Source organism: Monodelphis domestica, chromosome 1 (genome assembly GCF_027887165.1).
Source record: "Monodelphis domestica isolate mMonDom1 chromosome 1, mMonDom1.pri, whole genome shotgun sequence".
Taxonomy (NCBI): domain Eukaryota; kingdom Metazoa; phylum Chordata; class Mammalia; order Didelphimorphia; family Didelphidae; genus Monodelphis; species Monodelphis domestica.
Genome location: NC_077227.1, coordinates 24244711 through 24270486, shown reverse-complemented (window position 1 = coordinate 24270486; position 25776 = coordinate 24244711). Strand labels below are relative to the sequence as shown.

The following is a 25776-nucleotide window of genomic DNA, read 5'->3' as shown; positions in this document are numbered from 1 at the left end:
ATAAACGGCACCTACTGTTTACAGGGCTGCCTGAGAACCGATGCGATAACTTGTGAAAAGGACCACATAAATGCCAGGAGTAGTATTTCATTTTCTTGATCAAACTGAGTTTTCTGACGTTCAATCATCACTGACAACCTTCCCAGAGATTGGTGAGGTAAATCATGCTATTTACAAAGGCCTCCCCGATTGGCTTTTCGGCTTGGCATTTACAAGTTTCCTGAAAATATGGGTTTCAAGTGGCCCCCAACGTCCCCCCTCTGGGCGGCTACGTTTCTGATGCCATCTTGCCGCATGGACCGAGGCTGGTTCTTGAACTGTGGACGCTGGACGGCTGGTGCCTAACAGGAGCTGCCAGCCACAGACCCCAAGCGCAGAGGAGGAACCCTGGATTCCCGTCCTCGGCTTTGTAGGGTCCTCCAGATCCCACATGCTCAAAACAGCCGTCCGACAGGCAAAGGAGCCCGATAATGACTCGGCCAAACGTACTTGGTTCACAGGGCCTTTTGGGGAAGAGGAGGAAGAGGATGTCCTTCCTGAGGTCACACCCGCAGACTTCCGGTGAGCTCCACCGAGGGTTCCCATGTACCACCCGACGCTGACAAATGGGTAACCTCTTGGGCTCAGTTAACTCGTCGGCATAGCGAACGGGCTAGAAGGACTTTGAGGCAAGAACAGGGTCTCCTGATCCATTCAGAAGGATGCTGCCGGCTATATAGATCTGTTTTACTTTTATCTATTCAATATCCCCATTTCCATTTTAATCCAGCTTGGGCCACACTCGGGAGTGTTCTGGGCTGAGCTAGCAAATGGGGGTGCAGAACCCCGCTGTGGGCTCTTCTGTCACCGTAACCTCCTGCCTCCCACATCGGGGCCAGTTTTGGGTTGCAGGGGAGGGAGAGGGCCGGGGAAATAGAAGGGGGTCGTTTCTGAGGGCCTCATGATGCCATTTCACCGGGGAAACGGTCGCTGCTTCAAGCCAAGGGCACCGCGTTAGGCCGTGTGCAGCTCCCTTCAGGGGATGTGGATGCCCTCAGCCCAATGCAGGTACTTTTGGGCCCCGGGGCATCCCTGAGCACCCCATGCAGAGGGGCTCTGGGGCCTCTGCCAGCGATGCTGGAAGGAGCACATGCCATCCTGCGCCAGTTCTGCCCAAGAATCTGACTCCACAAGCGTCTAATAAAACACCATTATTTTATTGATTTCTTGCAATCAAATACTGCCAACTTGCATTACTCCCATTCATGCACCATTCAAAACAAAGGGCTAATCCTCGGGCAGTTTGTAAATGATGCCTAACATTTTAATACAGCAAACAGAAAGTTACAACTTATGATGCACCCTGATTAATTATGTAAACTGATAATTAAAAAAGCAGAACTAATAATTTGGTTCCTTTCTTCATACAGTGGAAATTCGAACATTTCTCCTGATAGATCGTCTTGAGGTTATCATCCCATTCGGAGTAGTGCAAAGTGTGGCGGCCTCCCCGGCTGCCCAGCCTCACCACAATGAATCACTTGGTGCATAACAAAATGCATGCAGTCAACGCATGATAGGAACAAGGCCGCCCTGGGGCTCCTCTGCTAATCCGATTTCGTATTATCCTTTATGGCATTATCGATTAATTATTACGTAGAGCACAACCCTGAAGTTAAGGAAGGAAAAGAATTGCTGCTTGAAGAACCTTCTTCCAGGTCGCCGTCTGGTCTGAGTCAGGGGAGACCCTGGGGACGAGGGTCAGCGCCCCCCGCTGCAGGCCGCCCCCCGGCCGGCCGGCTCTCTGGCTCAGGGGCCGCTTCTCCTCCAGGGGCCCATCGGGCGAGCCGCCCCGGCCAGGACGTTGCGAGCTCCGTGGTTTTCCCTTTTCGCCGTGTTTCCCGTATGATCTCCTCTGCCTCACCACCACCGTAGCCCCGCGTGCCTGTCCGCTTAGCTGTTCATCAGTCCTTTCAGAATATCTTCGGGGAGCTCCAGAAGTGGGAGCTCCGGGGATGGAAAATCCAAGGGAGGGAGGTTGGGGATAGGAATGTCCTTGGCTTTTCCTGTATTGGCGGCAAACTCTGGCCAGGCAGAGGCGGATGAAGCAGTCTCTGTTGGGGGAGGCAGGCTCCATAATTCAGATTTTTCTACAAAGTCAGCATCAACATCCAGTTCCTTTTCGAGGGGAGCCTTTTGGAGTCTGGCCTTTTCGGCCCGAAGCTGCTTGTTTTCTCTTCTCAGTCTTTCGTTGTCGGCCACCAGAAACTCTACGTGTCGCTTCAGATCGGCGATCTTGGTTGCCTGCTCTTCTATTATGGTTTTGTCATCTTTTGGGGCTTTGCTGACAGTACATGGTTCGGTTGGGTCTTTCCTCTTCTGAAGGAGAAAAAGCAGAGTGTCTGGATCCCTGTCGAAGACCCCCGGCACCGCTGGAGAGAGCCTCTCGGGGGCAGGACTCAAGAGCTGAGGCCTAGGCCCACTCGGACCCTCAGACCCATCTTCAGCAGATGGCTTGCACGATGTCAGAAGGTGAGGGGTTCCGTCAGGGGTCTGCTGGGCTTTCCATCTTTCCTCCCGCTTGGCCCTTTTCCACCTCTCCTGAATAAGCAAGAGCTGTTTCATGTGGCTATCCCTTTGTAATTCCAATGACAACTGAGCCTAGAAAGAAGAAAATGGTCATAAAAGCCAATAAGCACTCCAATGCTTCTCAATACTCGTTTCAAATTCCCTGCACTTGCTGGTAAAACTGGAATTAAATATGGGAAAACTACAATTATTTTTGACAAACTCTCCTTAAGAATCAGTAAGGAAAAATTTCAAACTTTAGAAAGCCTGAAAATTGTGCTAAATGACAAGCTGGCTATCAATTCATCTAGGGAGAGTCATAATTCCAATAAGGTACTTTCTAAAATAAATGCAGAATATATGAATATGTGCACTTTTCTTTTCACCTTTCCCTATTTTATAAAATATTTTATTTTCCCCAATTGTATAGAAAAACAATTTTTAATGTTGGTTTAAAAAAAAATTGAGTTCCAAATCTTCCTACCTTCTCTCTGAGACAACAAGCAATTTGATTTAAGTTATACATGTGCAATCATGCAAAACAGACCAAAATTTGAAAAAAATAAAGTGAAAAATAGTATGTTTTAATGTACATTCAGATTCCATCAGGAGTCCTCTGGAATCGTCCCTAATCACAGCTCAGCCATTCACAGCTGATCATCAGCTGTTCCTGTGGACCAGTTCTGGTTCTGCTCGCTTCACTTTGCATCAGTTCATGCAAGTCTTTCCAGGTTTTTCTGATCACATAATAGTATTCCATCACAATCATGTATCAAAACTTAGTCTCTGATGGATGGTGCCTCCATTTCCAATTTTTGCCACCACAAAGAGCTGCTAGAAAGAATCTCTGCATTTGGCAAGTGCTTAAAGCACCGAAGAGCCATCTGCTCCAGCAGCCACAATCCCTACCTGCCAATGTTTAACGGAGAGGGCGGCTGTTTTTCCCAGGGCTGGGGGGAGAAAGCTTGTCCTACAACCATCCCTCGTGCAGCCGCTGAGAAGACGAGGAGAGGAAAGGGGGCCCCCAATCAAACTGGCTCTCTAACTTTCTGCTCACGGCACCATGCTTCTTGCCAAGAGGAATCGCACTCCAGCCCAGCAGAGCCAAAAGGCTCACTCAGTTGCGAGCTGCGTTCCATACGATTTGGGGGGCACCTCGTAGAAGCTGTGACCCGGGGCCGACTGAGAACCACGGACCAATGAGAGCAAGCCCAGACCTTCGGGAGTTGGGGGATGTGGGTGGCTCTTCTGCAAAGCCTCACAGAAAGGGTTTCATCAATGAGGCCAGCAGCAATGGAAACCCTACAGGCAGCCACTCTCACTCCAGTTTGGAGCTACAGGAAGGAGGAGCCCGCCTGCAGCTTCCACTGAAAAGCACCTCCTGAAGGGCTAGCTGGGCAGGACCCGGAGGAACTTAAGAGCCGCTGAAGGGTCCCCACCAAGAACCAATCACGGCCCTTCTGACTTGGCACGCTGGGAAGGGCACGAGGACCCGAAGGTGCCTGGCACAGTCGCCTCACTCAGCCCGCTGCTCCTCGGGCCTTTCACTGATAAAATGGCGGCCTTGGGTCAGACCCTCCAGGCCCTTCCAGGTCCAACTTCAGGCCAACAAAGCAGGGTCTGCGCTGCTCATGGGAGTAAGCTCTCCCAGGCCTAGAAGGGCTGGAGTGGGTCTCCCATCAGCCTGGGCCATGTGACCAGGGATGGTTCTACTGCTACGGGGCTGTGGCCACCAGAAGCAGTCGATGCTCTTAATGGGCGACTAAGTAGAACTGCACGTGAATAGAACAGGGTCGCTGAGCCACCAGAAACTCCAAAAGGGAGGAAGCAAATGAACGGATTCAGGGAAAGTCAGACCGGCAGACATGAAGCCTCCAGAAACCTAAATGGGGCAAACGATGCGGGAACAGCAGCAAAGGGAAGGAGGAAAGCCCGGCTCAAGGTCTTCCTCTCCTCCCCTGCTCTGTAGACAAGGGGAAGCTCGCTGCGCTGCGCAGGGACATACTCAGAAAAGGATGGGGCGGCCAAAGCAAAGGCATCGATACAGCACGGAAGCTGCCCCGCAGCAGTTCAGCCCGGGAGTGTCTAGGAGGGAGACCAAGCTCAGGGGAGACGCTCGCTATCCCATTCCTGGCTCTCTCTAAGGAAATCTCCAATATGACGTAGTAAAGTCTCTCACCTGCTCAGACTGGGTCAGCTTCATGGCTTCAGAAAGATACGCTACATAAAAAGAGAGGCACGTTAATAAGAACAGCAACAAAACAAGTGTACATCAAAGAATCTCCAACCGGCAAAACTGAACTTAAAATGGCATCCGTGTAACAAAATGTGAATGGGCCCATCACGTGTACCTACAAGGCTTGCCTTTTAGGAAAGATGGGGGAGAAGAGTGGCCTTGGGTGGGCCAATGACCCACATGACTCCTACTACTCACTAAGGCTCAGCTGTCTTCCCCCACTCTAATCCCAGCCTATAGAGCATTTTGTAATGATGTTTAGGAACGACCAGCGTGCGGCCTGGCCTGGCCTGACCAGTGAGAAGCCAATGGCCACTCAGGGACAGAGGGGCAGCCCGTAGACACGAGGAGGCATCCCCACACCATGCCCACTGCTCCCTGGGATTGGGGAGAAGCACTCGCTAGGACCAAGAAGCAAGACGTGGGGTGCTGTGCCCCAAGGAGAGGCCACACAGAAGCCGAGAACCCTGCTCTGACTTTAGGAACTCTCCTGGGCAGTGATGTCAGCAAAGGGGTCTCCTCTGCTACATCATGACCGCAAACTCCTCCTCTGCCTTTTCCCTTTCTGGGAAGAGCCCCAGCTCTTCCTGGGAGGCTCCTCTTCCCTGAGCACCCAACACTGCTGGCTGCTCCTCCTCCCATGGGCTGGGAGAGGAGCTGCTTGGTGACTCTGTGACCCTACAGCCACCTCCCACCCCTCGTCCTCTGTTCCCATTGCTCAGGAACCTCGGAGCTGCTCGTTCACCCCTCTGGAGCCGGGGTGCTCCTTGAGGCTCCACGTCTTTCCCTTCTCCCCCAGTAACCTCCCTTAAGTACAAAGGTCTGTCACCCTTAGACAAACCCCCACACTGGCCATATCCAAAAAGGCTTTGCTGACTCGGCCCGCCTGTGGCCTCTGCCACGTACCAGGCAGCACAGGTCAGAGTACTTTAGGAACTGCCATTGTTGGCCTATTGATGCTACAGGATCAGCAGCTCTACTGATTCTTCTCCCGTCACTCTGCGCCAGCTTGTACATGTTCCCAAGTTCCTCTGAAACCGTCTCCATCATTTCTTATAGCACAATAGTATATTTACAAGGCAGCTCAGGGGCACAATGCCAGGCCCAGAGAAAGAAGATTCATCTTCCCAAGTTTGAATCCAGCCTCAGACACTTATTCGCTGTGGGACCTTGGGCAAGTCACTTTTTGCCTCAGTTTCCTCATCTATCAAATGAGCTGGAGAAGGAAATGGAGAACCACCCCACTCTGTCAAGAAAACTCTGGGATCATGAGAGTTAGACACAACCGAAATGAGTGAACAGCATTTCTATGTCATTGTGTTTCCCCATTCCCCAATGGGAGGCGCCCCCTTAGTTTCCAGTTTTGTACTTGTGGCCTTTTCCTCTTTCTTGTCTTTGGAGTGCAGGCCTAGCTCTGTCTTTCTCAAATTCAGTCCATGTCCATGGTTGTCCCCTCCAACATTCTGGCTCCATGCTTATATCGAAGTCAGGGCTCCTGATATGCAGCTTCTACTCTTCCTCTCCCACCTACAGGAAAACTCTCCCTTTCGGACCATAATCCTCTGGCCTCCTGTCACTACTGTATTTCAGCCAGCCTTCCCACTGTGACCTCTTCTTGCAATGTCAGCCCCCCCCCCCCCCCCTGCCGGCCTGTCACTCTTCTCAGACTTGACCCTAAGGCCAGCGATGCTCTATAGCCCTGGAATCTTCTGCCTTTCTCCCATGTGCATCCTGCTGTCTCTCAAGTCCGCGGCACTGCTCCTCTTTAACTGCTGGAAGCACCACAGCTCAAGTCTGCTGAAATCTTTAGGTGTTGATGCTGCTGTCCGGCTCCACCTACCTGCTAGAGTCTTCCTCTCTCAAATTCACAGATATGTTTCACTGGGAAGGAGACACACAGAGACAAAAGAAGGAAGTGTTCCTACCCCCGAGAACATCCCAGAGCTACCATTTACTACCTGCATGACTGTAGTCAAGTTATCTGAGCTCTAAGTAACCTAGACTTTCTAATCTATAAAATGAGAAGACTGGATTAAGTGACTTTTAAGATCCTCCCCCCCATATCTGTCATTTTGTCCCTGCCAGATTATCCGGGTCTTCGTGCCTCTGCTCAAAAATCTTTAGAGTAGAGTTTGCATGCCTCTGTCTGCCATCAAGGACCTCCAAAGCCTAGAGCCACCTTCTCTTCCCAGCTATCATACAATTGTCAGTGATGATGGTGTTTGAAAAGGGAAACCGAAGCTGAACAAAACTTTTGGAAGGAAGGTGGGATGATCACATTTCACACCCAAACCACTGCCATGAGTTCAAGTTCACAGAATCACAGGATGACACCTCGGGGGTCCCCCCTTTCCTCCTAAGGCTGAAGGGAGGATAAGCTGCTTTCCTGAAGCTGCCCAAGGCAAGCAGCAGTGGGAGAACTCAAACCCAGACTCCAAATTCACCACGCCTGCTTTTATTTTGTGTCATTCAAAGTTATGTTTAATGACTTCAACCACAGATTTGGAATCACAGTGGTGGAAAAGCATTTTGAGTATCAGTTCACCTCTCTTTTCACCAAGGAGAAAACCAGTTCTGGTGCTTTGCCCAAGGTCACACAACTAAATCAGTGGCAAAATTGAGGCATATGTGTGATGAAATTCCTTTAAACTGCCAGCTTTCTATCCTCCCCCCTACCAGATTCTGACTAAATGTGGTACCCAAACTCAGTATTAAGTGTAGGGTAACTGGCAGAAGAAAGGGACTAATTCTCACTATTAAAATTCTATCACCCCAATCTGTTAACTTGTTACCAGAGCACAAAGCAGAACTGTGAAGCCTGATTGCAGAAACACAGCTAAACATGCCTCATGTGAATGATGAACACTGCGCTCCTTTAACATCGCTGTAATGCGCTCATTGTCCCCAGCTCTCCTCTCCTATTCCCTTCCCTCCCCAGCCCCATCCAAGGCTCATGTAATGACAGAAAGGAAGACATTCATTTCATCTCTGGACTATTTATACACTATGAAGGTGTTTTAGTCGCTTTGTAGTCAGCAAAGAAAACATGCCCTTTACAAAAAGAAAGAAGACCCAGAACCACAGTTCTTGAAAGTGCTCAGCTAAGAACTTTTGAGGTCCCAGGGGTGCTTCAGAAATGTCCTCAATTTACTATTAGGTCCCCCCCCCCAATCTGAGGACAAGGATTTCCTTTAACTTCAGACTGCTGCTCAAAGTCCTAATTTGATTCTTTACTTCACTTTAGAAAACATGAGGGTGTATGGTTTTATTTCAAGTCAAAGAGCAAGTCAAAGCACTAGATAAGGGCTTAAAATGGTTTAAAATTACTAAAACCAGGAAAACTACTCAGTGGCCTATCTAGTTCAATTATCTTTGTGAGACTCACTAATCAAGAGCTGGGCAATGCCTCCTAATTAAACCAACAAGCTCTGGCAGGCTGCTTCCTTTAATCTCTGTACCTGAATGTGACAAAGAATTTTAGAAGCAAAAGGAGCTTATTTAAGCTATGCATTCTGAGAAAGCAGATAAAGGGGCTGATAGTGGTTGGTTCAGCTATTTATGTTCAAAATCCCAAATGGTCAACTGTCTGAAATCCAAGCCTCCTGCCCTGGCTGTGATAGTGAATGATCTGACAATCACCCTACAATCAGCTTCTGTCCTCACAAATCAGCACACTCCATGGAATTTCCCAGAATCCTTGACCAGCCTGAGGATGTCATCCTGGGTTATCATGCAAGAAAAACAAGTCCCTCGGTGGCTCATCAGCACATGGCCATCATCGCTAGTGGAAAAACAAATGTTCCACTGGAGAGTCTAACGCTGAAGGCCACAGTTATTACTGCTCTTTCCATTCTAAATAAAGAAAGACTGAAGACACAGAGGGGAAGTGAAACCGCTCAAGTTAGCACAAAAGTTAATGTTGTCATTTAGAAGGAACACGTCTAGAACACTCACCAGCCGCCTTTTGGTGACAAGAAATGGCCTCTTCGTATTTCCCTGCGGCTAATGACCGGTCTGCTTTCCTGCTCTGCTGATGAGCCTGGAAAATAAAACGCCAGAGGGCCACTGAATCAGGGGCTCAAGGGAAGCAAGGAGCCGAGGTGACAAGGTTATGGCTGGGGTTCAGAACAGCAGGAATAAGAGGCTACGTTCAGAGCTGGGCACCATGTCTTTAAAAGAGAGCTGGAAATAAAGGAAAGCCAGATGCTTGCTTCATGGTATTTGGGGGCTTTCATGTAGGACAGGGATTAAGACCATCTTCTGTTTGGCCCCAAAGGACAGAAATGGAAGAGAGAGATGAGTTAGAGCCAAAAATGGAATAGGTTGCCGGGGAGAGTGGGTTTCCTCTCGTTGGAAATCTGAGCGGGACCTTGAGGATCATTTCTAGGGAGTGTCATAGAACTGATTCTTGTCCAGGCACTAGTTAGGTAATAGCCAGTTTCTGAGGTCCTGTTCAGCTCATAAATTAAGAAGTTGTTGATTGGGGTGGGGGGAGGACCAGAGAATGAGGGTAATATGGATGAAATCTATAAACAAAAGTTCACTTAATATCAGTTTCATTTCTCAAAGACATGAACAAGTAAAAATGTGATATTCATTTGTCTGACCCCCTACTACTAGAGGCACCAAGAAGCAAAGTGGTCCCAAAAGCAGTTAGAAAAGGATAATCCTATAGTTCTGAAATGTTAGTTGTTAAATTATTGGCAGTTGATAATTCTATTTCTCAGATGCATTTGTCAGATAATCATTGATGCTTTCCCCCCTCATTTAAAAGGATTTCTTCTATCAGATATTCCTGAGAAATATCTGGTTCTACTCAGCACAAGTCTCATTCCAGCAGAGTTCCATTATGCCTCAGCTACCCCTTCTTATATTAATTAGCAAGCTCCTATTTCAACATTTCTAGTGATTATATAGTTGAAGGGCAAATATTTACAAACTGAGGTAGTTTTAGTTATGTTACAAAAAAGGAAAACCCTAGAAACTACATCAACATAGCTACAAATGTTTTTAGTTTTCATCAATACTACGATTAAGATTTTTAGTGCTTAAAGTCTCCCCAGAAGTCTACAATATTATGGGATTTGGGACAGAGAGCCAGACTTGGGCATCAGAAAACTTTGCATCCAAATCCTGTCTCTGATCTTTATTGGCCAGGAACTGAGCACCACCTTTTACCTTTCTGTCTCGGTCTCCTCATCTGTACAATGAAGAGTCCATTCCAACTCTAGCATCTTGTTGTCCTACTCCAATGATGCAACATAACAGGGTATGGAGGAGCTTCTGGGTTCTCAAAGGCTGTGGCAGAGTATGGGCTTTAACCTGTCCCACCAAGTACTTAAGCACTTCCTGTGTGCCAGCTCTGAGGGAGACAGTCTTCCCAGAAATAGATCAGTGAAGCTGTGAGAGACTCATCACTGAAACATCAGCCAATTCACTCATGAAACAATCTTCTACAGCTGTGTCTGTGGAAAGGAGTCCCACACTGGGCAAGCACAGCCCATCTGAAGTATTATAGAAGAATGAGTCAAAGGTAACAACATCCTTGCTCCTTGCCCAGGCAGCATCCTCTGACCCCTCTCTCACCCTCCTCTGTCATTAAGTGCTTCTACCCTCTCTCCTCTGACACTAACACCACCCTGGGGTCCAGGCCTTTTTCACTTCACACTTGAACCACTGCAGTCACCTACTGGTGGCTTCCATTCTTCCTGTCTCTCTCCACTCTCAGCTGGTTAAGTTCTGATCATGTCACACTTACCCTCACCATTTCAGAATCTCCAGCAGCTCCCCTATTGCCTTCAAGATCAAATATAAAATCATGTTTATTGTTCAAAGCTCTTCATGGCCTGCCTCCTTTCCGATGGTAGCAGCATCCTCATACCCAACAGCTCAGGCTCCTGCTCCAACCCCCCCCCCCCATTTTGCTACCCAATGTCACCAGCCTCCTTGCTATTCCTCAGACTAGACACTTCATCTCCCAACCCTAGGACTGTTTAGGCCTGCACCCCAGGCCTGGAGTTGTCATCTTCTCATCTTCTTCACCTAAGCCTCCTGGCTTCCTTGAGTACAACAAAAATCCCACTCCTTTCCCAATCTCTATTAATTTCTTCCTTCTGCTGAGCATCTCCAACTTACCTAGTACCTATCTTGTTTGTAGAGTTTTTGTATGTTGTCTCCCCTTGAAGCCAACATTTCTTTTTCATTCCCATCAATTAGAACAGTACCTGGCACATGACTTTTACTTAGGGTTCATGGATGGATTTTGAGGGGCCAGAAACTTGGATTATACATTTTCATTAATATCTAACTAAAATTTAACATTTATTTCAATTAATCTAAAAACATTATTCTGAGGTGTTCACCTGTTAGAGCTGTCCATGATACCAAAAAAAAAAAAATTTTAATTCCAGATTAATCCAACCTTTTATGTTACAGATAAGAAAAGAGAGGCCTAAAGAGGTTTAAAGACATCCTGGTAGGTTAGGATGATAGGGTAAACCAAGCTTGTGAGAAAAATTTAAGTTCTACATTTGGTTTCAAAAAATCAACTTCAGAAGTACAACAGAAGGGAGATGTGACTAAAACGGCTGTTCATTTGGAAACAAACCAACCCAAACCACCTTGGGGGCGGGGGCAGAAAGTCTAATGTGAATTTTCAATGAAAGTTCAATGTGAGTCAACAGAGCAAACTGGCAACCAGAACCAGCAAATGTCTTTTTAGGCTGTATTTAGAGATGCATGAAAATCCAGACTGAAGGAAATGATGGAACAAGCTGACCTGTTTCAGAGAGAAGACTGAAAAGCTGGAGCACATTCATGACAGGGAAGGGCTCTAAACTATGCTACAGCTGCCATCCTCATCACCATCTTCCTCATCACTCTCTTCCCAAACACCAAAGATATGGAGGGAAATTTGACATATCACCCATGAAAATGACCTACTCCTAACCTGAGGAGCTTTTGGATGAAAGCACCAGCAAGGCACAGGGAAGTTTTTGGCAAGCAGTATTCCACAGCAGACCACAGATCACCCAGTTTCTGATGTAGACTATCCCACTCTCCTTCTAAAGTTCTCAACCTCAACTAGGAACTCTCCTTCATCTTCCCAAAGTCTCCACCACATTTCTTCCATTCACCCCCTTCAAACAGCCTTATCACCTCTCACCTACACTACTGTAAAAGGCTCTTCGTTGGGATCTCTCCACAGAACTGCCAATGTGTCGTTTCTACAGATGGAGTCACCTCACCCCCAGCTCCAAAACCTCCAGGAGGGCTTCTTCTATATCACTTTCTTCCACATACTATAGGTCCATGATAGCAAGCCTATGGCACACATGCCATCCCATGCAGAGGCTTTTCTGTGGGCACGGGCTGAGTTACTATTGTAAACCTTAAAATTTCTTAGACTTATGAATGTTGGAAATTTCCCCATTTCCAACATTAGGTAGGGATGGTCCTTCTCCTCCCTACTTAAGATTACTTTAGGACAGAAACCTTTGGCTGAATAATGGAAAGGGCTTTGACCTATGCTTAAGCATAGAACAGGAAGTTCTTTGAGTCATGATTGATTTTAGAATTGATACGATACTTGGAATGACAGAACCAGGTCTTGGAACTTCCAATCTCCACCCTACTCAGGGTAACAGGATTTAGGAAGGGCTGCAGCAAAAGGATCAAGGTTTAATTATTTGAGAATATGACCTTCAACAGACATGTGCAAAGCCACAGACCTCTGGGCGGTCCTGGGTTAAGCTAGAGCCACCATTGGCACAGGGAAGACATGGACAGTGATTGGTAGATGTGAGAACTGAGGGGAGGGAACTTAGATGGTTTCCTTAAAGATAGCGGGGTCTGAGGACTGGGAGGTTGGAGAGGTTTTGCTCTGAGAGGTTGTGCTCTGAGAAGTTTTGCTCTGAAGGGGGCTGGAGGTGGAGGCCCCTGAGACTGTTTCTCCATTTTGGTCACGTGAGTGATAGGGACTGATCTCTTTTCTTTGCCTCAGCTATCTAAGGGCTTGGGCCTTTTGGCCCAGCCTAAACAGAGGGGGTATTTAAGCCCTATTCCCTTCTCTCCCCTTTCTCTCTCTCTCTCTACCTCTATCTCTAATACCTTTCTTTCTCCTGTTTGTAATTAAACTCCATGAAAGGTTGACTGCTGACTTGAGTTTTCATTTAGGAATTACATAGCTGAATTCCTTGGCGACCTTAAATTAATATATATATATCAGTCTTTTAAAGTGATTTCCTTGTCACACTAGAAAGGCCGAAGGACTGGTGGAGCTGCTCCCTTCCTCCTCTCCACTGGTCTCCCTGCCCCTCAGTGTTTACTTCCTCCCCTAAGTGAGGGGCTCAGGCCTTCCTTTCTCCGTCCCCCTGGGGAGAAGGGGGAGGAGAGAGAGAGGGAGGGAGAGAGATGAAAGAGAGAGAGATGGAGAAAGAGAAGGGAAGAGAGATGAGTGAGAGAGAGAGAGAGAGACAGAGACAGAGAGAGTCAGAGAGAACGAGAACAAGGCTCTAGTGCTAAAACAAGCCCAGCCCCTTCCAAGATGATCCTTTCCCTGCCTGCTAGACTACTTCCCCTGAGCAACTGCTGCCAACTTCACATCCATATGCTTCCCTGGGTAAGGCTTTGTGCTAGGCCTTATGGATTATCCACAAAGAGCAAAGCCATGGCATTTAATCACAAAACAGAAAGTTATGGAGAAAACTATTCAATACAGTAAATGGCTCCTATTTTTAAAAAAGGTAAGTATTTAGAGAACAGCCCATAGTGCTTGCAGAATTAAAAAAAAAAGCAGTCTTCACCCTAGAAAGTAACCCACCCCAATTGTCATCTTCCAAGAAGCTGCCCAACAATTTGTAAGAGCATTTTTCTGAGCCAAGTGAGCTGAAAACTCTGAACCAGGTAAGTAATGTGAAGTGGCGGCAATTCCTGAAGACTTAGCATGAAAATGCAGTATATGCCAGGTCTGTGCAAGGTCCTAGAAGCGTTAAGGACACAGCAAGAGAGAACACTCAAGGAGCTTCAAGATTGATGGGGAAGACAGCACCCCAAAGGAAGCAGGAAGAAAGCATGATGTTGAAAGGTATCCCACACCTAGTGGGAAATGCTTCTGTTGAAGGGGTGTTCGGGCAGAGGTAATGGAGGGCAAACATCCTGGGGGCAGGATGAACAAGCCCCAAAGGGGCAGCCCCAGAATCTGGATGGGAGGAGGTCCTATCACCTGGCATGTCCCACATTCTTTGGGGGTCCTTAGGCTAGATAACAAATGTAACCCTTTCAGTCACTGAGGAAAATGTTTATAAACTTCAAAAACTGGCTGAAGAGCACAAGACACCGTGATTAAGTTACAACTTTAATAAGAAATAGAAAGTTTAATCCTGTAAATAATAAACCTTTCAAATGTTACTTTTTAAGCTCCATAGCAGGAAAAGTTCAGAAGTTATCAAAGCTAAAAACAGCACCAAGACCTTGGTGCTTACTTAACAATTTACAAAGCCCTTCTCACAGTGGCTGAGGGAAGGCAAATAGCATCCTACCCATTTTACAGATAAGTAAACTGAAATTTCAGGGCCTAAAGTAGTGAGGGGACTTTAGGTTTTCTGACACCTAAGTGTCCTTTCTTGTAACACACTAGGATCTGGAGTCTGAGGCCCAGGCTCAAATCTGAGTTCCAGCATTGCCTTGTCCGGCAAAATTTGGGTAAACACCTTGTCTCTGAGCCTCTATTTTCTCTTCTGCAAAACTGAGATAATTCTTATGGTGCCTGCCTCATAGAACTGTTTTGGAGTAAAATAATTCATTAAAGCCTTAAAGTGTTAATTAAATCACTTTTACATTATGAAACCAAGCTGTTTTTGGTGTCAATTTGCCAACTTTACATGCAGAAAGGGAGCTACTTAATCCATTTCGTATATAAGGCTGGGAAGTTAAAAGATCATTAAAACAAGGAAGATGTTGGTATTATATTCAAGTTCATCTAGACATCTTTGGTGTAGAGTTAACAAGCAAAGAGCAGAAGTTTACAGGGACAAGTATAACTTTTAAATCTCACAGGCTGGGGTTTTAATTATATTTGTCAATGTACACATGTCATTTTAAAAACAGAAGTAAAAAAAAGGAAATGAGTTCTTTCTTTCTTAAAATTAAAAAACACCTTAATTTCCATCTTGGAATCAAAACTATGTATTGGTTCTAAGGCAGAAGAGTGATATGGGTTAGGCAATGAGTTTAGGGTCACACAGCTAGGAGGTATCTGAGATAGCTTTCTATTCTCTGGGACACCTAGCTGCCCCAAATTCTTTCTTCCAATTCTCTAGGTAGAATCACTCTGGTTATTGCTAGAAATAAGGAATAATCAAATAACAACTCAGTCATTTGAATTAAATTTTTGTTGTTCAGTTATGACTGACTTTCATGACCCCGTATGGGATTTTCTTGGCAAAGATACTTGGAGTGGCTTGCCATTTCTTTCTCCAGCTCATTTTACATAGAAGGAACTCAGGCAAATTGGGTTAAATAACTTGCCCAAGCTCACACAGCCAGAAGTGTATGAGGCCAGATTTAAACTCATGAACATGAGTCTTCCTGATTCCAAGCCCTATCTATCCATGGTGCCACATAGCCATGCCAATTTGAGTTAAATAACAAAGTAAGTGAGAATAAGAAGTCAGAGTTTCAAGAGTACAGAAAGTAAAAGTTTCTAGAAAGACCTGCAATTGAGAGCAGAAACTCTATAATATGCAAAGCACAAGGTAAAAAAATAAAGAAGCAGTTCTTGTTCTCAGAGAGCTTAAAATCTACTTTGAATGAATGACAAACTAATTCCAAGATTCCTAATCAATATGATGTCAATATTAACCAGTGACTGTACAAACATATCAGATAATATTTAACTGTTTAACTTGTTTGGGACTGCAAATATTTCAGATAACTAGTGAAAAGGTATGTGATATTAACAATGCAGAAAAGGAGAAAAAGCCAGATTCCTTGTGCTCCTTGTGATGGCAAGTCAGAGCAACCACTCCGGATTGCTAGAGATCTGGGGAAAATTAGTCTGACACCAAGCTACAAGCCTTTCTTTTGGTCCCTTACCTGAATTCCTGACTTTGCTATATAACAGAACCCTGTCCCAACCACCCCCTGCCATTTCCCCCTGGCCAGTTTCACATGACACCTCATTTTGAAGCTCAGACAAATATCCTTTCATTTAGGGTTACCATTTACCTATTAAAAGTGCTGTTTTTATTCATTAAGTATTTCAGCGAGGTAGTGTTTTAGCCTGCACATGGAAAGGCAACTTGAGCATTCCTTGCTCTCAAGGAGATTTTTTTTTCATACTTGCTACTTAAAAGATAATTATAATAATTCTCCTGAGAATTTCTTAATACTCATTGGACTATTTGGAGGGTCACCAAAACAATCTCCAATGGTCCACCTATTCTCCACAAGCTAATATGACTAAATTATAATACAACCAATATGGATGGCACTTGAGAATGATATGTAAAGAACTTTGCAAATCATAAAGCACTCAATAAATGCTACCTATTATTACTGTTTTTGTAAAGAAATAAGTGATACACATTCTATTCCTCCTAATGAAAATAGCACATTTACAGCTTTTACTTTAAAAATGCTACATTTTTATTCTTATAAAGGAAACAATGGGGTTAAAAAAAAAAGGTTTAAGGGAGGGAACAGGAAGGTGGTGGTTCAGTGGATAATCAGGCCTGGAAGATGGGAGGTCCTGGATTCAAATTCAGCTTCAGTCATTCCTAGCTTGTGTGGTCCTGGGCAAATCACTTAACCCCCATTGCTTAGGCCTTACTGCTCTTCTGCCTTGTAACTGATACGTGGCATTAATTCTAAGACAGAAGTTTTTAAGGAAAAAAAATTTTTAAAGGCTACATCTTGGATTCAAGAAGCTTAATTTGAAACAAGGCATATCAAACTTGGTAAATACTTTTCTACTCTGAATTTATATCTAATGATTTTAAAAATAGTAATTAATTGCTAAGTTTTTCTGACCAAAGGCAAAATCTTCACTGTACTTCTCCCATCTGAGCTGTATCTGCTACTGGCCTAAGAGGGGAAAAAGAACATTTCCTAAAGGGATGATGAAAAAACATGTACTCCTCCCCCTAAAAAATGCACCCCTTTCAGAAGTGGGCCAGGGCAAAAATCCTGTCTTCCCCCAAGCTGGGCTTGTCACTGAACTCTCTCCCTAGATAATTAATCAACCAATAAGTTATTTTCTATGCACCCTCTAGTGTGCTAGGCACACTGCTAAATGCTGTAGATTCAAAGTGAGGGAAGGAAACTCCCTAAATCAAAGACTTTCTACTCTAATGAGGCAGATAACAAGGACATATAAAAATGCACTCTACACAAAAAGTTAAGGAACAGTTTATAAAATGATTGCTTGAATACTCAAATATCTACAAAAATACAACATTTGGGCAGAAGGGAAGAATCTGCAAGGCTTTGTGCAGAAGATGCTTGAGATGCTCTATGTTAAATGACAGAGGTCACCTGGGAGGCTAGGGAGAGAGGGGGCATAGTCTTCTGGGCCTGGAGACAGCCAATGAAGAGAGCAGGCTGGCTAGATTCAGAGTACAGGATGACCCCTGCTCAGAAAGCAGTTCTTGGGAGGCTTTAAAGCTAACCCCCAGAGTTTATCCCAGAGGCAAGGGGAAGTCACACTTAGATGTGGATGTGCACTTCTGGCAGCAGCTGTTTGTAGTATGTATGTAGTATGACCAGTCAGGAGAGATAAGGGGCCACATTACACTGACCTGGGAGGGCAGAAGGGTCTGGACTACGGTGTGCCTCTAAGAGGGGCATGGAGAGAAGGGCTGGGGTGCAAGAGATGTTGTGAAGGTAGAAATGGCAACATCTGGCCACTGCCTGGATGTGTGGGGTGAGAGCAGGCAGGATGAATCTGAGATACAGAAAGAAGGTGGTGTCTTTGACAGAAATAAGGGACTGGGGAGGAGGCTAAGGGGGAAGACAAAGAATTCTGCTTTGGATCTGTTGTTTCTGGAACATCGTGCCTAAACTAGGTCCAAGAGACAACTGGTGATGGAGCTCTGAAGATTCAGGGAGACTGAGACTGATCACCACTTGTCTCTTGGACATTTCAGACGTGTTCTCAGGGTTACTGAGAGAGTGAAAAGAGAAGACGGTCCAGAACAGAAGCTGAGGACCACTCACAGTGAGGACATGGATGAGGAGGGTTACTGCTGTCATTCCTCTGGGGCCAATTCTTGATGACATGTGACTCTTGGGACACAGCTTGCCAATACTGACCATGGATTTTCTTGGCAGATAGTGGAGTGGTTTGCCATTTCCTGCTCCAGTGGATTAAAGCAAACAAATGTTAACTGACTTGGCCAGGGTCACACAGCTAGTCTGAGGCAGATTTGAACTCGGGTCTTCCTGACTCTGGGCCCAGTGCTCTGTTAATCCATAGGCTACCTAGCTGCCTCCTGAGGTTTAGGACAGAAAAGGCCATCCGATTTGACAACTAAGACATCACCGATAACCTTGGAAAGCAGTTTAGTGGAATGATGAGGCCAGAAGGCAGACTACAAGAAGACAGTGACAACTTAAGAGAAGGTATAGGGCCCAGGGAGGGTTTTAAGAAAGGGAGAGGACAGCAATGAGTGCCTATGGTGAGGGGTGGGCCTGGCAAGGAGGAGGAGCCCAGAGATAGCCAATAAGGGCATTTTCTTTACAATGTAGATAGAATACACCAGGACTCCTACCTAAAAATAGGACTAATACACATTTGTTAACATTTCTTACAGGCACCTACTATTGGTACTGGGAGTATGCTCAGGATCATCTTCCGTCTCTTTAAACTGTTTTCTTCAGAGGCAGCTAGATGGGTACAGTGGATAAAACATTGGGCCTGGATTGTAAGAAGACCTGAGTTCAAATCTGACCTCAGATATTTCCTAGCTTTGTCATTTAACCTGTTGGCCTGTTTTCCCAACTGTAAAATGGAAATAAGAGCACCTATCTCCCAGGGCTGATGTGAGGATCAAGAGAGAGTCTCGGTAAAGCACTGAGCACAGTGCCTGGCACTCAGCATGCTCACGCCTTCTGCTAGATGCTCAGCTCCAGCCAAGTTCTAAGATGCAGCCCTAATCTGTCTCTACATCACTGCCATTTCCACCTGGATGTCCATCTAGAAGTCCTCTCCAATGAACAGATATTCAAACAAGCTTTCACTCCCAAATGCTCTGGGTGCCAGGCACTGTGCTATATACACACAAACTAGGTAATTTAGGGGTTTGGAATTAGGACACAAAGGCCTCCTGTGGAGATAGCACAAGCTGAGGAGAGAGCATTCAGGTGCAAAGGCAGGGAGACGATGTGAGGAGTCTTATGTGAGGCCACCATGAAAACAGTATTTACTAAGGTGGGAAAAGGAAACTGGGGTCAGGTCAGGAATTTCCTGAGCAGAAGAGTAATGGAGTCAGAGTGCTAGAGCAGAACAATGTTGGCAGCTGGGGGTGGGGGTGGAAAAAGGAAGATTCCCAAGGCAAGGGGCCCAATGAGGAGCTTCTCTAGCTAGTCCAGATGAGGCGGGGAGAGCCTGAACAGGGACTGTGAGGAGAGAGAAGATGCTTGAGGGAGACTGAACATGACTTCACAACGAATTGACTATGCAGGAGAGAATGAGGAGCTGAGATTCCCTGAAAGGGCAAGAGCCTAAACAAGTGGCTAAGAATTATCCTCATGTTAAAGATTTAGGAATTGAAGGAAATAGGTCACATTAGTCAAAGTAGCTGTACATCTAGACTCCACTCAGAGCCTGAACCAATTATGTGCAGGATTAGGGAGGTAGAAGGAAAAAACTCTCACCATGGCCTGTTAGAAGATGACAAAGCCAATGACAGATATCTAGAAGTTAAGAAGCAGAGCACGTTTAGGGACACAGATGATGAATTTAGTTCTCAAAAACTAGGGCAGTTAATCCCACCCAAGACTGTCTTGGGGCTTAGAATAAGCAATGGACTGAGTCAGAAGACTATTTCACCTCTTGGGGCCTCCCTCTGTTTCTTCATCTGTGCCCTATAACCTAAAGGTCTGCTGCCATTGCAAAGAGTTTTAAAAACCAATAAAGTCAGCAGTCTAGTCTGGAGGCAAAAAAAAAAAAAAGACATTTGCTGATCACTTAGTGGACCAGACCTAGAAATCTAGCAGGCAAATAGGTAGAACTATAGCTCCACTGATGTAATACTAAACAAGCCTAAGACATTTAGGCCACAACTTTGGCCAAGTCAGAAGACAAATTCAGCTTATGATCAGATGAAGTCACCTCCATAAATGTTCTGGGAATCTTAAGTCAATGTTGCTGCTGTTGTTGCTATCAGAGTTTGAGAGTCAAGCAAATTTCTTAAAATTTCATGGAGATGGGGAAAGCACTAAAGGATAGGGCTTCATGTGATCTCAGATACAAAGAGGTTTCTTTTTCAGGAATCATGGGGTTTTTAGAATTCAAAGGGATTTTAGAAATCATTTTGTCTAATTCCCTTTTATTTTACAGACAAGGAACTAAACCTTAAGAGATTAAGTGATCTTCCCAGGGTCAAACAACTAAAGAAAAGAAAAACTTCATACAGATGGGCAAAAAATGTACAAGCTTCTAATCAAGTTTACTCAGTGATAGTGGGAAGCTGATAGCTCCCATGATAATAGTGATAAAAATAATTTTCAGACAGTTCAGTGAGTAAGGGAAACACAAGTAGGAGTCACTTAACAACACTGAATACTAACAACCATCATTTATATAGCAGTTTATAAATATTACTTCATTTGGTCCTCAAAGCAATCCTAGAAGGTAGGTGCTATTATTTTCTTCATTTTTTCAGACGAGAAAACTAAGGCAAACAGAATAAATGATTTGCCAGGCTAACACAGTGAGGATGTGTCCGAAGCCACATTTGAATTCAGATCTTCCTCACTTCAGGCCTATTGCCACCTTGATGTCTGAAGAGGCAAGCATGGCTTTGGTGTAGAGATTAGCTAGTGACATATATGTTCATCTGCAATTGACCACAGTTCCTAAGGGCAAAAGTCATGGAACACTTCTGCTTGTGTCCAAAAACACATTTAATCTCTAATTGTAATGAGATGGAAAGTTAGTCCAATATAAAAAGAGCTGTTTTTCTTTGCTCAATCTGGACATCAGCAGTATAGGGAACTCCTGAAGAAGATGAAGTTAGCTCACACCTGCTGCTCAGTCTTAGAGTTGATGAGGACACTGAGGGGTTAAGTGATGTGCCCCATAAACGAGTAGCAAATCTAGAATCCAAGGCCCCCTGACTTCAAGGCCAGCTCTCTAGCTACTGATTAGTCTAACAAAATAGAAATTTCTCATCTCTACTAGGCTGCCAAAGGGCAACTCGAAACTGAGCAATGGAAAAGAACAGGCTGGTCATCCTGCTTTCCAGGCTGGGGCAGAAATAGGCTCAGAAGGCCACGGGGCCAGTGAGTAGACAGCATGAGTAATAGCAGCAGTGGATACTAGGTGACATTAGGCAGCTTGGTCATGTTTACCAAGTGCTTTACAGACATTATATCCCATGTGATCCTAACAAGTCAGTGAGGTCAACAATAGAGGTCATTATCTCTTTTGTGGAGGTTAGGTAACTTGTTTTTAAATTAGTTTCTCCTATAAATCAATCAAGGTGGTTAATGTATCCACCTCTGGACTAATTAAAGAATTTAAAGGTCATTTACTTTTTGATCTCTGGCTTTAAAAAATTAATAGAGTTATAATTTCTGAACAAAAGCTATTGTGTACAGCAATGAGGAAGTTCAAAGAGCACTGGACTAGGAGTCCCTTGTTGTATAATCTGTGTAACTTCTCATTTGCCTTTGTTGAACCCTAATTTTCTGACCCATAAATGAGGGGATTGGACCAGAAAACCTCTAAGGTTCCTTTTTATGCTAAGTTGCTGTGAAGTTACCCCTACTTGTGCAACCAATACAAATGCCAGAGTGCCGGGTCCTGGCTGACTCAATGTTAAGTAGTCATTAGAAGAGTAAAAGAGGTGGGCAGTCTAGCTGATGCCCTGATGCCCCTATCCACTCCTCCCAAGCTAGCAGGCAATGAATTGAGGGAGAAGAGACAAGCAAGACCTTCCAGATCCAACATGGAGTCACACTTGGTGATTAGAATGATTATGAATTTCACTTTATCTCCTATACTGAATCAATGATGTACTCAACTGAGGACAAAAAGTTGCCATCTTTTTATCCTAAGTAGCACCTTGACTGTAGCTGCTCAGTCAACATTTGTTCAATTTGCTGAATTAGTATCACTGCTCACTTTCTTATCTGCACAAAGGAAAATGGTGGATAACTAATTAGTTGTTCAAAATGGAGACACCCTGATACTATTTGATCACATTTTATTCTTGTTGACTTAAGAAATGAAGACTTGAGGTCACCACATATGTGCAATATTTTAAATAGGATATTTCAAACCTACTCTTGCTGATAATGGTGCCAAATTTGCTACATCAATTGTAAGGCACTAAATTCTGATCCAAATAGCCCACTTCTGGGACCCCTTGACAGTATAGGTATGGGACACTAAAATTAGCCCGTGCATCAGGCAGTTGGCAGGAAAATTGGAGCAGAAAAGGTTGGGGAGTCAAAGTTGTTATCCATAATATGTTAGTGAGTCATTGATCTGGGCAATTATTTCCCTTCTCCATTGCTATATTTTGTCATCTATAAAAATGGACAGAGGACACATACAGATTTATCATTGCAAAAATTAAAAATAGCTTTGGACCAAGTTAGCATTGCTTCATCAGTAGAAAACACTAGGGAGCAAGCTTGGTAGTCTAGTCTGCTCTTCTACCTTAGAACCAATACACAGTATTGATTGACAGAAAGTATGGGTTCAAAAAAAGGAAAGAAAAAAAGACTAACCACCACTGGAATCCACACCAGTTGCCATACCAATCCCTTCTCTGGCATTTAAGCCATTTTACCCTACTTCAAAAGTCTCCCCTAATGTAGATACTTCCTGAAGGGGAACACAAACTGGAATGGTATTCTTGTTCCTTGAAACCAAGCCACTAAGGTAGAACAATCATCTAACCCTAAACCTACCTTAGGAACAAAAGGAATAATCATTATAAAAAAACCTGAGTTACTAGTGTATATTTCCATTAACAGGTTGGAGTAGGGACGGAATTAAACCAACCAGAATTCATAAAGCACCAAAGGAGTTCTAGGCACTGCACTAACTAGGCACTGGTGAAATAATTTCTGTTCTCATGGAGTTTACATTCTCAATTCAATAAATTTATGATGTACCTACATAAGGAGATGCTTTATATATTCGGGGAACTCAGTAAACCTTAGAGCCATTTAATGTTGTGATATGTAGTGGCAGTGTGTCCCAGTAGATAGAATGCTCTGCGTGGAGCCAGGAAGACACATCTTTCTGAACCCAAATTTGGTCTTAGATGCTTCCTAACTGTGTGACCCTGGGCAAGTCACAACCCTCAGTTTCTTCATTTGTAAAATGAGCTGGAGAAGGACATGGCAAACCACTGCAGGATCTTTCCCAAGAAAAGGCCAGATGGGTCACAGAGTCAGACATGACTAAACAACACATTACAACACACTATCAACTGGTTCCAGTTCTCTTAAGACTAAGGGGCATTTCTGGGATTGGTGCCTGGTATTTTGTAATGAGATCAAAAACATCAAAGCTACTCCTTTCCCTAGCACTCTGCCCTGCCCACCATAAACCCCATGAAAAAAATAATATTGTTAGCCAAGTCAGTTTCCAATAATCAACTAAACTAGAAACCCAAATTTCCAATGCCTAATTAGCAGAAAAATCCCTGATATCAAATAGTCTAGAATGTGGAATATGGAGAATTAGTGGATGTCCTTAGGAAATTTTAGCATTGAAAAGTCAATGGTGATTCATAGGAACCAATACAATCTGTGCCATTAAAAACCAAAGGGGCTCTTTTTGACTTCCCACCTTTTATAAAGCCATGACCCCTTGGTCACTGAAGTATGTGAAATAAACTTAGGGCCGGAGTTCATCTAGTCTAACAACTCTGGTTTTAAAATCCTTGAAGGTAGGTTCAGTCATGCTTTGTATTTCTAGTCCAGTCTGCTGCATAGGTGCTTAATAAGTGCAGCATTTTAAATGACAAAACAGAAGCCCAGGGCTAAAAAGCTTGCTTAAGCTCATAGTGGAATAAACTGGAAAAACAAAGGTTTTTTGGCTCCTCCTCATCAAGCATGCTTTCATAATACCAAAAGTCATTAGAGTCCATCTCTGAGGAGCACCAACTGCCCCCTCTTCTTCATTCTGAGAGAACAAACTGAAAGTTTTCAGGACTCTTCTGATTTCCTGGGAGATCAAATAACCAGAAGGCAGCTTCAACCTTAGGTAATTCCATGGAAGAATCCCAGCAGAAGGCTAACAATCACATGGCCTGAGAGCCAGGCAGGATTCTCAGTGGTCAATTGGCCTAACCTGTGCCTGAAGCAGGACTTCTACCACTCTTCTCCCTCCCAAAAATCTGCCTTGCTTAATGGTCTCAAAGGAAAGGCAACTGTTTCTTTTTAGAAGTTTAAGTGGTTGGACAGTTTTCTATTGTTGGGTTGAAATAAAGCTTGCCCTCAATACTGGCTGGAGAGTCAGGAAGAGTGCTCCCCTCTCGGACCTCCATCTGCGAACTGCAAGGTATTCCTGTTATTCTCCAGGCGATCTTGGAGCCCTTCAAGTACCTGAGAAGTTCTAAGTTTGCAGAGGAAGCGACCCCTAGTCCAAAGCAGCGGAAAGAACCATCTATTTGGAGTCTGAGGAGACAAGTCTGAATCCTGCAAGTGCCTGATCCCTCAGTGCCTCAGTTCCCTTCCCTGTTACAGTAGGGGTCAGACTGGACGCCTTCTCTCCCCCAAGCTAAGAAACCCCTTTCTGGTTCCAGGGCCAAACCCGAAGGGAGGGGCGTGGGTGGGTGGGAGTACCTCAGTACCCCCACCCCCACCCCCACCTCAGACACCACCGGCCTCAGGACTGCAATTCTGGGCTGGGAGCAGCACTGGCTCGGCCCCGGCTGGATCTCAGCCGCCGGTTTCGGGAGAACTTGAAGGCCCAGCAGACCCGCGGGGAATCCCGTGGGTGGCCTCTGTTTACCCGCTGGGCAATGGGAGCAGGGTCTATTCCCCGCCCCGACTGCGGGCAGAGCTCTGGTCCCTGTTCCCTCAAGGTTTCACCATCGTCGGTGGACGAAGGAGCTCAGAGGGAAACGAGAGTTCCGGGCAGCACCAGCCGGAGCAGCGTCCTCGGAGCTCCTCCGCCCTTCACCAACAAGGAAAAGGAGGGGGGGCCGATCCCTGCGCTGCGCTCTCCAGCACCCGCTGGAGCTCCCGACCGTGGGGCAAGCGGCGACGTGGCGTCGGGGCCCTGGGCCGGGGGGAAACTGAGGCCAGGGAGCCCAGGCCCTGCGGGCAAGACTCGGGTGGGTGCGCGCGCGGGGGCACTCTCCTGCCACCAGGGAAACTGAGGCACGCGGGGGCCTAGAGGCGGAGGGACGAGGACCGGGGCACAGCCGGGGAGATGGAGGCCCGGGGCTGCAGGGGGAGGGCCCCTTGCCCCTCCCTCCAGCACTCACCAGGTTCAAGGGCCCGTCCATCACTTCCATAAACGCCGGGGCGGGGGGCGGCGGCGGCGGCACCCCGGCTCATGGAGGGCCGGAGGAGGGCGGCGCTCGGACTGGACCGGGTGGCAGCTCGGCACCTCTGCCGGATCAACACAGCCGCCGCCGCCGCCGCTTCCTCCTCCCCGTCTTCAGCCGCCGCCGGAGCCGGAGCCGAAGCCCGCCCCCCGAGCGCACGCACGGCGCGATGACGTAACGAGCGGGCGACGCCGCGGGAGCTGACGGGGCGAGGAATCCCAGTCCACCAGCGCGATTCTCCTTCCGTCGCGTTCC

At 45.8% G+C, this 25776-nt stretch overlaps 1 protein-coding gene across 1 annotated transcript; it reads right to left on the bottom strand.

Annotated features, from left to right (window-relative positions):
* Window positions 1-1177: 1177 nt before the first annotated feature.
* Window positions 1178-25776, bottom strand: NRBF2 (nuclear receptor binding factor 2). Its single transcript, XM_007478270.3, has 4 exons — window positions 25459-25776; window positions 8738-8822; window positions 4727-4767; window positions 1178-2640 (listed from the first exon to the last, which is right to left on the bottom strand). Exons 1-4 carry the CDS (start codon window positions 25486-25488, stop codon window positions 1933-1935), a joined length of 864 nt encoding a protein of 287 aa, XP_007478332.1. The 5' UTR covers window positions 25489-25776; the 3' UTR covers window positions 1178-1932.

What these genes read in the sequence shown, in the direction of transcription:
- NRBF2 (XM_007478270.3), bottom strand. Translation starts at nt 25,488, where the DNA reads ATGGAAGTGATGGACGGGCCCTTGAACCTG. An exon ending in TGGACGGGCCCTTGAACCTG is followed by an intron (nt 8,823 to 25,458) that starts GTGAGTGCTGGA and finishes TTTATTTTCCAG; the next exon opens with GCTCATCAGCAGAGCAGGAA. An exon ending in TTGTCACCAAAAGGCGGCTG is followed by an intron (nt 4,768 to 8,737) that starts GTGAGTGTTCTA and finishes CTTTTTATGTAG; the next exon opens with CGTATCTTTCTGAAGCCATG.